The following is a 12,065-nucleotide window of genomic DNA, read 5'->3' as shown; positions in this document are numbered from 1 at the left end:
AAATATATATAATATATTTAGAAATTATAACTCACTATATTTATTTATATATTTTTCAACAAGCTTTTATTAATTTCCATCATTCACTTGTCGCGAATCTCACCATTCATGTTTACTTAACTTACACATTAGGTTAGAAGGAGAACATGCGAGTAATTAATGAAAGTTTAAAGTCTATCATACCTAGTTTCATAGTTGATGGACATATTTAATAATAATTAAAAAAAAGGTTAAACCAGAGGAATCATACGTGTTCTTTATCCAAATTTTTTTTTGATTCTTTCTTAAACTTCTTAACTCAATCCTTGATTTAAAATTTTATTTTACCTTTTTCATCAATTTTTCTTACATTTTTTTTGAACTACAGAAACCTCTCTTAAATAATATTTAGATTATTATATATCAATTAATAAAAAATGATTTGAATATGATGTATTAATAAATTAAATAATACTATTTATATTTTTAGTCTAAATAATAAAACAACTAACATTTTAATTTCTAAATTTATTTTTTGGTTTCGCCTTGCAGGAGGGCATGAACAACCAAATCCCAAGGCAAAACATGAATCATTTGGCCCATGATGATGCAAAGTGTGACCATACCATAGTAGAAGGCAATAAAATTAAGAACTCTTTTTTAGCTAAATCATTTCAAAAAATAAAAATAAAAATAAGAATATGAATATGACACCATATATATATATATATATATATATATATATATATATATATATATAAAACAATTAGCAGCCGACAATAATTTACTTAGACTAGGTGTATTATTCAAGGTAGATTCAACTTTTTGTCTACCTAAGATGATGCACATCTCACTTTCATTAATTGTTCTTGTTTTTAGCAACAAAAAAAAATGTATATTCCCTATCAATAACCCAATCTGACTTTTAATTTATCAGACTCAACATTTTCGCTGGTAGACAAGGGATTAGATAAGGCATATAGTAACATGTTGTCCAAAAACTGTTGACAGCGTCATCCGCAGCTGACCAAAAATCAGTAGATGTGGCCATTTTACTTACCATATAATTACATGGTTTAGTCCCTGTTCTAAAACACTAGAAGATAATACAGTTATATATATAAAAAAACACCCAACTAGAAGATAGTAACATCACTGCTTACAACATGTTTATTAGGTTATACTCTTTTATTATTTCACATGATGTTTAAGAGGTTGAAAAGAATTTTACTTTTTATTTATTTATTTTTAAGTTTAAGCTATATATTTTTAATTTAATTTTTTTAAAAAAATTATTTAATTAAACATCTTAAAATAATATAAATCGTGTACATTTATTTAAAACTGTTTCGAGAAAAAAAAGAATTATGATACACATATTAGCATGGAACAAAAATCAAGAGTAATGGATTTAATGGGCTTCTCTAGCCAAAAATAATTTGTGGACCTGAGCTTCACATAGTCAGAACCTACTAGTTATGTTGTAAGGCCATGACCTATGTCCATGAAGCGAGCATAAAAAGCCCGCATCACGTTAAGAAGCTGCAGTCCGGCTCCGCTGCAGAATAATGTTTAAGTGCCCTAAAAAACAAGTCATTAGAGAACAATCTTAATCATGTTATCTGCTGCTAACGAACTAGGTTCAGAGTCTATTAATTAAAATTAACATTAAAAAAATATAAAAGAGCTAAGCATTTCACCGTGGAGCCTCTCACATTTCACCGTGGATTCCCATGGTGAAATAATTGTTTTGCTCTCCACAGTGAAAACCATAAAACTGCCTTCTAGAGACAAAATCATCTTTTCTACCAGATCCCTTTGTCATTACTAGATTGAATGGAGGCATTTTGATCTTTTAACCTTTTACTTGCACACTATAATGTCTATAATATATATATTTTTAAAAAAATTATTAATTGTTGGCTAGTGGCATTTTTTAAATTTTCTTTTTAAAAGATCAGTGTAATTACTACATTACTCTTAGAAGCAAAAAATCTATAACTTGTGTCAAGGAGATTATGGATCTTTTCATTCTGGTATTTATCGTTAATACCATGTGAGATGAGACTAGTCTTCTGATAAATAAAAAAACAACAAAAAGAAAAAGTTGTTGAAAACATCGTTAAGTGGGAGGAGACCACACCTTTTGAGCAACGAGTCTAAGCTCCTTCAGAATCCAAACACCGCCTTACTTGAAGGTGCTAGAAGCAACATGTTGAGATCTTCATGGTGGCGAGGTTCGTGTTAGTGGCAGATTGACGATGTAGCTAGGATATATTTTTTTTTCTTCTATTTCCTCTTCTCTCTCTCTTTTCATTGGAAAATTACAATTGTATATTTTAATTTGTTTTCATATTCGATTTGATTTTTATTTTTTTGATTGTTAGTTGATTCTTTTATTAGCTTTTTTTTTCAATTTAGTCTCTTAACATTTAGTTTTATTTAATTTTTATCTCAAATTTGATCATCATTCTTTTAGTTTATATTTATTTATTATTATTTTTATAATTGAATTTTATTTTTAATTTCAACCTTTAGCATTTGACTTTGATTTATTTTTATGTCGAATTTGATTTATATTCTTTTAATTGCTATTTGTTTTATTTTATATCATTTTTTTAATTGTTTTCTAATTTGTTTTTCATATTCAATTTGACCCTCATTCTTTTGATTGCATTGTGATAGTCAGAGTTCCAATTACTTGGAAAAGAACCAAGACTATTATGCAAGAACCAAGCACATAAATGTGAGATTTCACATGATCAAGGAACTGGTTTCTTCTAGTGATCTGTTGTTTAAAAAAGTTCACACTTCTAAGAATGTAGCAAATATGTTGACAAAACTTGTTATCACAGATAAGTTCAAGCATTACTTAAACTTAATTAATGTCTCCAAATGCTAGATAAGAGGCATCTCAACTTATTATCCTATATAGGATTTTCCCTAATTTCTGATAAGGGGTGGATATTCTCTTATGTAAAGATTGTTGTAGTTTGTGGTTCATAGGTAGATACCAGAATGGAGTGAAGTGGAGCAGAGTGAAAACATACCATGTAACCTTATTTTGACATAGTGAAAAATAAAAACTCATCGCTCTTATGGATGAAGGCATATTGTCAAACCATGTTAAATTTTGTGTTCTTTCTAGTTTCCCTCAGATTACAATATTCATCAATAATTGTTGCAAGTTTTTCATAACAGGGAAAGCTTACATCGTCTTAACATCCTTTCTTTATGGTGAAAAAAAATTAGGTTGGTCTGTGGTGTAGCGCAAGCCACCTATCTTATTTATGTTATTGTTTGTGAGGTAGTATTTGGTTCTTATCTTGGGAAAAAAGAAAAACAAAGATATTATGATGTAAATGTACTTGATTATAGAATCAGTATCCATTTTTATCTTTAAGATAATTTTATGGTAATTTATGTCTCTTAAAAAAAATGATAATGCATCATAAACTAACGAACAATAATTGTTCCTTAAGACATTTATATTTTTTTTAGGTAATTTCAGGGTGAAAAAAAATACCTAAGTGGAACTCGCCCTATCAAATGAAACTCGCTGACACCAAAATCGATTATTTTGGTGGCCGAAGTCAGTGTCAAAGCTATTTTTTCTCTTTACCGCCAGAATCTAGCGATTTCTCTCATCTTTCAAACCAGAGACTAAAAAATAAAAATATTAACTTTTGTACCAAAATTGAATTTGAAAAAATACTGAGGGACCGAATTGATATACTATGTAAAGTTTGAGGACTAAAATGAATTTTTTGTGAGATTTTGAAATCATCATCCATTTGTGAAGTCTTTTCTTCCTTGGTTCTTCATCTTTTGATTTTATGCTTAGTCTATAAATTTGATTCAATTTTCTTTTAACTTGGGCAAAAAAGGAAGTAGTCGTGAAAAAAGTTAAGGATGGAAATGAAAAAAATTAAACTCTAAATCTACAGTAAAATATAAGAAAATAAACAGTGCATGTATTTGTAATAAATAACCCACATCTATTAGAGTGTGTGTTCCTTTGTCAAGTCGTTACTTGCTACCACATAAGATGCCATCAGGTTGTCGTGTTACATATGTAAATTAATGAAGCAGTTTAAAAATCCAGCAAAGCACATAATAAGACAGGCTGGATCAGGTCCGCTTGCCAGAAATTAGTCTTTAAGTAGTGCAAATCATGAAATCCTCGAGGTCGTGGCCCATGAAGCTATGGCGTGCAAGCCATAACCCCTGATCAGAAAACGCTCTCTTTTCAGTAAAGACACCATTCTCCGTTGCTTCAAATAGACTGCAGGAAAAGGATAAACCTAAGGCATTCACTTCTAAATTTAGAAAAATAGAAATGTTCATGCCCCGATCGTGGAAAATTAAATTAATTCTAACGATCGAAACTTCAAGCTATGAAGCATATGCCAATTAATATACATGCATAAAGTCAGTTGGCTATAATCTAAAAATGTAAGATCGAATTCTATACACAACCAAACAATATGCTTTTGGTCTGTGGGCAATGAGCTTGTACGAGAAGCAGAGTAAGCAAAGGGTTAGTTGTTTTAAGAGTACTGTAAGCTTAAAAAATGATCAATTACAAATGGCAGCTTGTCATCTTTATATTGATGATTAACATAGTTCATCGCTATACTATAATTCCCGTGCTCCGTTGAGTTCCTATTTACTAATATTAACTCTTTAATTGTTCAACCTCTGTTTATGGACTGCAGAATTCCATACATGATGGGGAAAAAAACATCTCTGCACAACCTTAGCAGAAGAGGTTAGAGTGGAAATGGAAACCGTTGTCTCATGTTGGGTGAACTGTGACCTAGTCATTGCTTAATTGAAAAAATAAACAGAACATATATATATATATATGTAAACATGGGAAATTTACAGGAAGAAAGACAAGAACCCCCCTGGAGGGCAACATACTCGTTAATACGATAAAGCAAGCTAGGTTCCATAACGAAACTCGTTAATATAATGATAGCATCATTGAAATCAGGCAACCCCTTGAAGAGATTGAGTCAGTAATCTAACAAAACTCGGTTTTTATTTCTTGCAAGGGATCCCTTACTACCCTTCCCTTCCTTGACATCCACTCAAGTCTTCTCTTTTAAAACCGCAATGCCTCGCAGCCTGTTCATACAAGGAAGAAGAATTTTTGGCAGAAAAGAAAAGGAATTGCCAGTAATGGAGATTAAGGTAGAATCTCATCATGATTCATTGCATACCAATGAAGAAAAACTCCCTCTCCTGAAAGGAGTGGCCATGCCGAATGAGGATGAGCAAAACTTGATTCAGAAAGCCATAAGTCAGACATTCAAGAGCACAGCTCATCTGGCCAATCTTTTACCTACTGGAACAATTCTTGCTTTCCAGCTTTTATTGCCCATATTTTCAAATCAGGGAAATTGCGACTCGGTCAGTAGGTCCATGACTGCAGGACTAGTTGCCCTCTGTGGGTTGTCATGTTTCCTATCAAGCTTTACCGATAGCTTTAGGGACAAGAACGGAAATGTATGTTATGGGTTTGCAACATTCCGAGGCTTGTGGGTCATTGATGGGTCGGCAACCATTCCACCAGAAGTTGCTGCAAATTACCGGCTGCAGTTTATAGATTTCATGCATGCCCTCATGTCAATACTAGTATTCGCAGCCATTGCCTTATTTGATCAGAATGTGGTAGATTGCTTCTATCCATCACCATCAACTAAGGAAGAGGAGGTCCTCACAGCATTGCCTGTTGGGATCGGTGTCTTTACTAGTATGTTGTTTCTTGTTTTTCCCACCAGGCGCCATGGAATTGGCTTCCCCCTTTCTGCAAATTAACCTTTGATATACCAGTGAACATATCCTTCTCAAAATTATTATTACTCTGCTAATTCATTTGCATGTCCTTGACCTTACCTTGTTTTATCCTGCGGGTTCAATTTCTTAGTCATATGCAGTAAGTTCATGCTCTTCAGATCATTGAAGGTGCTAAAATTGATCTTTCATGGTGTCAGAGCTTGAACAAACATTCACATCCAGTTTAGCTCCTGAAACATGAAGAGTTTCATGACTGATAACTTTATTCAAAAATTATCTGACACAAATAGAGTAATTCATTTGGAGTTGAATAATAAATGAAGAAATTCAGCAAATTGTCTGGAGAGTGGAAATTGATTTTTTCACGAATTCAAGAATCCTGAACACTCAAATTTAAATAAATCGTTATCTACTTGCAACCATGCCATTATTTTTTATCCTTGAACCATTCAAGACTTGGATTCACAAGTGTTTCCCAACCTACACAGCCAATTAATCAGTGTACCATCCGTTTATGAATACGAATCACACCCACGTTTTGGCATCTCACGAAATATCTTAAAAGCAACATCAATTGTTCCACTATTCTTACAAAGGCTTAAATCAAAACATTAAGATTTAAGAGAAACAACACTCGGCCGAATGATATACCTATAAAAACTCATTGCACCCTTTTACTGATTCTCTTCAACAAGAATTGCAAATACGATAATGTAAGACTTGTCAGTGGGTTTGCACCGAAAGTCATTCATTTTGTGGAAAATCCTGATGGCATATAATGGCATACGAACACAGCCATAACCTCTACAAATTGAAAGGAATATCTCCTCAGCAATTCTGCACTTCCCTTCCTTCATTCTATTAAGCATATCCTCTGCGGGTCTAAATTCATTCGTGGAAACTAATTTAGAGATCACGAGGCCGAACGTGGTGTGATCATACCTAACACCATTGCTGTATTCCGCGCTTGCAGAATCAAATATGATTTTAGCTTTTTGTAAGTCCTTTTATGTTCTTAAGTAGTTGCTCAACTTGAGATGGGGTGATTTCTTTTGGCCATTTAAACATTGTTTTCACTCTCTTTTAAGCGTTTAATCAAACAGGTGTTGTGCAGGAAATAAAGTGTTCGCAAAATAGCAAAATCCCGTGAATGCAAAATTATTTTTAGTAAGTTTTGAGGGAACCCTAACACTGGTGCTTGTGAAAAGAAGCTTTAAGGGAAGGAAATGGAAAGCAAATTTATGGTTCTGGTGGTGTGTATGGGGACTGAAAGAGAAGTGAGTGGATTTTGATTTTGAGTCTCTGGGCAATTTTAGGCTTCGGTCTATTTGGACCCAATGCATCCATGGATAAGTGGGTTTAGGCCGCACTTGTTGGATTCTTGGAATGAATTTTATTTACAATGATAGCCTATTTTTATATTTTAAAAACGTTTTAAAAAAAATATAAATTTTTTTATTTTTTTATTTTTTATTTTAAATTAATATATTTTTGGTGTTATTAGATCATTTTGATGTACTAATATTAAAAAAATAATTTAAAAATTTAAACACATTATTTTAATATATTTCTAAATAAAAAATAATTATAATCACACTTTTAAACAGGTTGTTATTACTCATGTTAAGCTTTGTATCTGAACATATAGTTTATTGAAATGACATTTTATCTTCAACTAGAATATGGTGAAATGTTGACGTTTCTTAAAAGTAATTTATGATTAAAAATATATTAAAATAATATATTTTTATATTTAATATTAATACATCAAAATTATTTAAAAACACTTAAGAAATTATTAATTTAAAGTTTTTTTTTTAAATAAAAAACAATTTGATAAGCATGTTGTAATGTAAAAAACAAAGAGTCATTAAAAAAGTTTGTGTTTTCTATGTGCCACGTGAATTTCTACGTATCTCCTAAATTTAACAATTTTCAAGATGGATTGATTTTTATGATCCTCGTCCATTGTTAGTCAAATAACTAGACAAAAATGGCAACTCATTAATCCTTTTTCTTCTTCGTACTTCCACTATACTCAATCCTTCATCCTTCTACTCACCCCTCTTAACAGAACATAACCTAAGATAATTATCATTTTCCATCATTTTACGTTCTTTTAGTATAAGAATCTGACCATTGAGTTGCCTCGAAATGTTAGCTAGATGGTAAAGAAAATACTAATTTAGTTCGAGATTTTCTATTCAAGGTTTATCATTTTTTTTTTTAGAAGGTGTTTGAGAATATGATATATAATAGTTATTTTTTAAAGTGTTTTTAACTCAAAAATATATTTAAATAATTAAATGATAGTCTCTCACAACTGTTGACATTGTCAGAGCTAGTTGAGATTAGATAGTGTTTATAATTATGGTATCAGTTATTTTTTAAAATGTTTTTTATTTTAATATATATTAAAATAATATTTTTTTTATTTTTAAAATTTATTTTTAATATCATAACATCAAAACAATCTAAAATCAAAAAAATTAATTTAAATAAAAAAATCCAAAAACTTTTAATCGCGAAATTAAATACACTCTTAATTTAAGGAGGCCAGCAGATTTTAACATTTAAAACTCATCTAGGCTAGGCCGCGTATATTTCCTTTATTACCAAGTCGTATGATAAATATCGCCTGGTGGAGAGGTGCTCGACTTTGTTGGATAAAATAGTCATTGTTAGAAATTGAAAATTTGATATACATAACCACAAGAACTCCTAAGAATATTTATCGTAAAAAATGTTTCAAGATTTTTATTTAAAAGCATAGTTTTATAAAAACTAAAACAATATTTCTTTCACATCATATTGTTTTAAAAAAGTCTAATGTCTTTCTCAAACAACAAGAAATAGAGCTTTTTTTATATATTAAAATACATGTGAACCCTTATATTAATTAAGAAGTAGAAAAAAAACATAATATCATTTTGATTTAAAAATAATTAAGATGTCCGATTAAATCATGAAAACAAAAATAATAATATCTTAATATATATATATATATATATATATATATATATATATATATATATATATAATAAACAATAATTAAACATCTTTTTTGACGTTTGATTTTTGGGTAACAGTCATGTAGTAAATATCTAAGAACAAAAAACTCTTGAAAAAAATTCAAGAATTTGAAAACAAACTTAGTAAATAATTGGATATTGAAACTAAGAAAGTGTAATTATGTCAATTTGAATAGAAACACTTGATAGAAAGAAATATTAAAAAATTAAATATCATACAAAGATATATATATATATATATATATATATATATATATATATATATATAAATATATTAAAGACTTGACCAATTATGAAAATAATCAACCAGTTTCCATGCGATATCTATGAAAGCTAACCTTTTTTAAAGAGAAGAAAATAATAATTTCATTACTATATATTGTCATACTACATCCAAATAAATTATAGCTTCTTGTTTTAAAAAAATAATTGACCAAATTAGCAATGTATGATAGATTTCCACACAATAAATGGTCCATTCAATGATTTTGAAGACAAACAACACCCTTTGAAACTTTAAAATTTAGATTGTCAACCTAGGAGCCAATTGTATTTTATTCGCACAGAAGAGTTTATTTGGGCCGCATGACCCGTAAATGAATATTAATTTTATCGGTTATTTAATAGTTAAAGTTTGGGATTAAAAAATTTGTTCTAGTTTTAAGTTCGAATCTTATAGTTGCTAATATGATAGACACTGGAAGTTTATATGGTCGTTAATTTCAGGACTCGTGGGATTAGTCGAGATACGCACAAGCTGACCCGGACATCCACGTTAATAAAAAAAAAAAAATTTCTCAATTAAACCAGAAACAACCCCTGAACATATATTAAAAAGGAGAAAAAGATGGACAAGAAAGGAGAATAAATTGTCGAAATCCCATCACATATATCTAAATCCAAGATATAATATAGATATATAGACACATGAAAAAAGAAGAAGAAAAGGGTTGTCGTGGCAGGAAATAGACAGTTGTTTAAAACAAAAGACTAGGGTCTCGAAGTTTTTTTAGAAATTGCAAACATACTTTAATTCACAGCTAACAACTTCAAATTATCTTAGAAATTGAACTGTTGCTTGCTGCTATTGTAATCAGGTCCTGCTATTTGACTAACCGATGTACCCTACAGGTTAGAGCCACAGTTTTTTTTTTTTACTTCCCAAAAATAATAACATACAGACATCGCTAGTATATTTTCTAGAAACAAGAAAAATATAAATTTAAAATTTAAAATTTGATGCTTTTTTTTAAAAAAATAATAGAGTAAAAATCGTATGCACTAATAAATATTAAAAACAATTATTAATGCTATGTCATGAAACTAGAAAGCAAATAAAAATTAAAATATTTGATCTTGCAACGTGAAAAACCCTTTGATTCATATACTTAATTATACAACACTCTTTTACTCTTTTTTATAAGAAGAATAATAATTTAAATTCAATTGAACAAACTAATTTGCTAGTATAAGTCTTATTTTTTTATTATCTTTAATTTCAACAAAAAAAAATCTAACATTTTATTTTATGCTATTTATTTAATTAATATAAACCAAAAGCAATCATAAGACATGCCAATACAAATCTGGACGATTTAGAATAAGAATAAAAAATTATATATTAGAAGAAACTAAAAGAGGTAGTGAGATTCATGTAAGCAAAAAAACATAGCTGCTCCAGATTCATAAGTATTGGAGATTACAATAGTGAATCTATAGTGTTTTGTTTCTTTTCTTTTATGTAGCTCAAGTTTTTTTTTTTTTTTCAATTTCTTTCTTTTTATGTTTAGTTGCTTTGGGATCGACCCTTATAGTTTGCCTCTATTCGTTTTATATTGGATTCTTATGGTATTAGGAAAAAAAATCAAGTACTCGATTTAAAAAAAACAAAATTGATAAGATATTTTTTAGAGATGGAGGGGTGCCAAAAAAACAATACCCTAGCTACCATTGAAAGTGTCAAAATAAACCCTAGCCACTATTGAGTGATCCACCATTAGAGGGACAAGGAGAGAGAGGAGTAGAGAGAAAACTTTTGAGAGATAAAATAAAGAAAAAAAATTATTTAGAGAAAAAAAAAGAGAAAAGAATTGAGAGAAAAGCATTAAGAGAAAACGAGCACAAAAAAAAAAAGAAAAAATATATAAAAAAACAAGAGAGGAAGAAAAGAACATAGAAGCTCCCTTTCTCCCTTACACTATCAATGATGTCGCCGACCACAACAACAATGAGCAACTTAACTGATCATAATCTAGATCTCTTCTAAAAGAAACAAAACTTAGCTTCAACCCTTACTTCCTCGTTCCTCACATTGTTAACCATGAACAACATCACCATCAATGTTGTCAACCCCTTCCAAAACCTTTCCAATAACTTTCTCACAAGTAGTAGTCAAATAATGGACGTAGGAAAAGAAATGAGAAAGAAGAGAGATGAAAATAAGAATCGAGACTATAGGTGGCTTGATCTCTTTGCTCAGGAGATAGTGAAGCTCACTTTTAGAACTAAAAGAAAGACCAGGAAAAGGCGCGCCAGAAGGGCTAGTCAATATGCCACCCAACCTCTTTAGCATATGCATCGACGTGCCATAAATATTGCTACCACGGGCATATATCAGACACGCGTCGCCATAGTCTCCCACTATTCTAGTAGCTTTTAGTTGATCCTAACCTTTTTGGAAGGTCAATTTTTAACCATAACACATTAATTTATCTATTCTAAATAATTTGTGTTGTGTCTTTGTTCATGTTGATTTATTTGTGATAAATAATATGTGTTGAGTTGGTTCATTTATGTCAAATATTTGTGTTACATTATCGATCTTACACAGGGATGTTTTGATTTTTATATGTGGAATTTTAAATTTTTATATGACAATATTTGTTATATGTAGAATCGTTGATTTATAATTGGATGCATAAATTCTATGTGAGGATATACCAATGTTTAGTAAAAAAAAAGCATTTGTTCTCATATAGTAATTTTCAACTAAATTTCAAACTAGAACAAATGGTAGGATTATACCAATGTTTAGTTAAAAAAAAAGCATTTGTTCTCCTATAGTAATTTTCAACTAAATTTCAAACTAGAATAAATGGTAGGATTATTGGCAGGCCAAAGCTTTTTTTTTAATATCCATATGAATTCAATGCTCATTCGCCTAAAATCTCGTTAAAATTTTAAAATTAATGAAATCGTTTATTTTGTAGGGATTAATATTAAAATTTTCTAAAATCAATGAAATCACCT

The 12,065-nt window shown here is 29.9% G+C and overlaps 1 protein-coding gene across 1 annotated transcript; it reads left to right on the top strand.

Annotated features, from left to right (window-relative positions):
• The first annotated feature begins 4,898 nt into the window (after positions 1-4,898).
• Positions 4,899-5,858, top strand: LOC7476372 (protein DMP4). Its single transcript, XM_002305075.4, has one exon. It carries the CDS (start codon positions 5,101-5,103, stop codon positions 5,803-5,805), a length of 705 nt encoding a protein of 234 aa, XP_002305111.2. The 5' UTR covers positions 4,899-5,100; the 3' UTR covers positions 5,806-5,858.
• The last annotated feature ends 6,207 nt before the right edge of the window (positions 5,859-12,065 follow it).

The sequence above is a fragment of the Populus trichocarpa genome, chromosome 4, assembly GCF_000002775.5.
Source record: "Populus trichocarpa isolate Nisqually-1 chromosome 4, P.trichocarpa_v4.1, whole genome shotgun sequence".
Lineage (NCBI taxonomy): Eukaryota > Viridiplantae > Streptophyta > Magnoliopsida > Malpighiales > Salicaceae > Populus > Populus trichocarpa.
The sequence above is the reverse complement of the archived record's forward strand: the minus strand, read 5'-3'. Positions and strand labels throughout refer to the sequence as shown.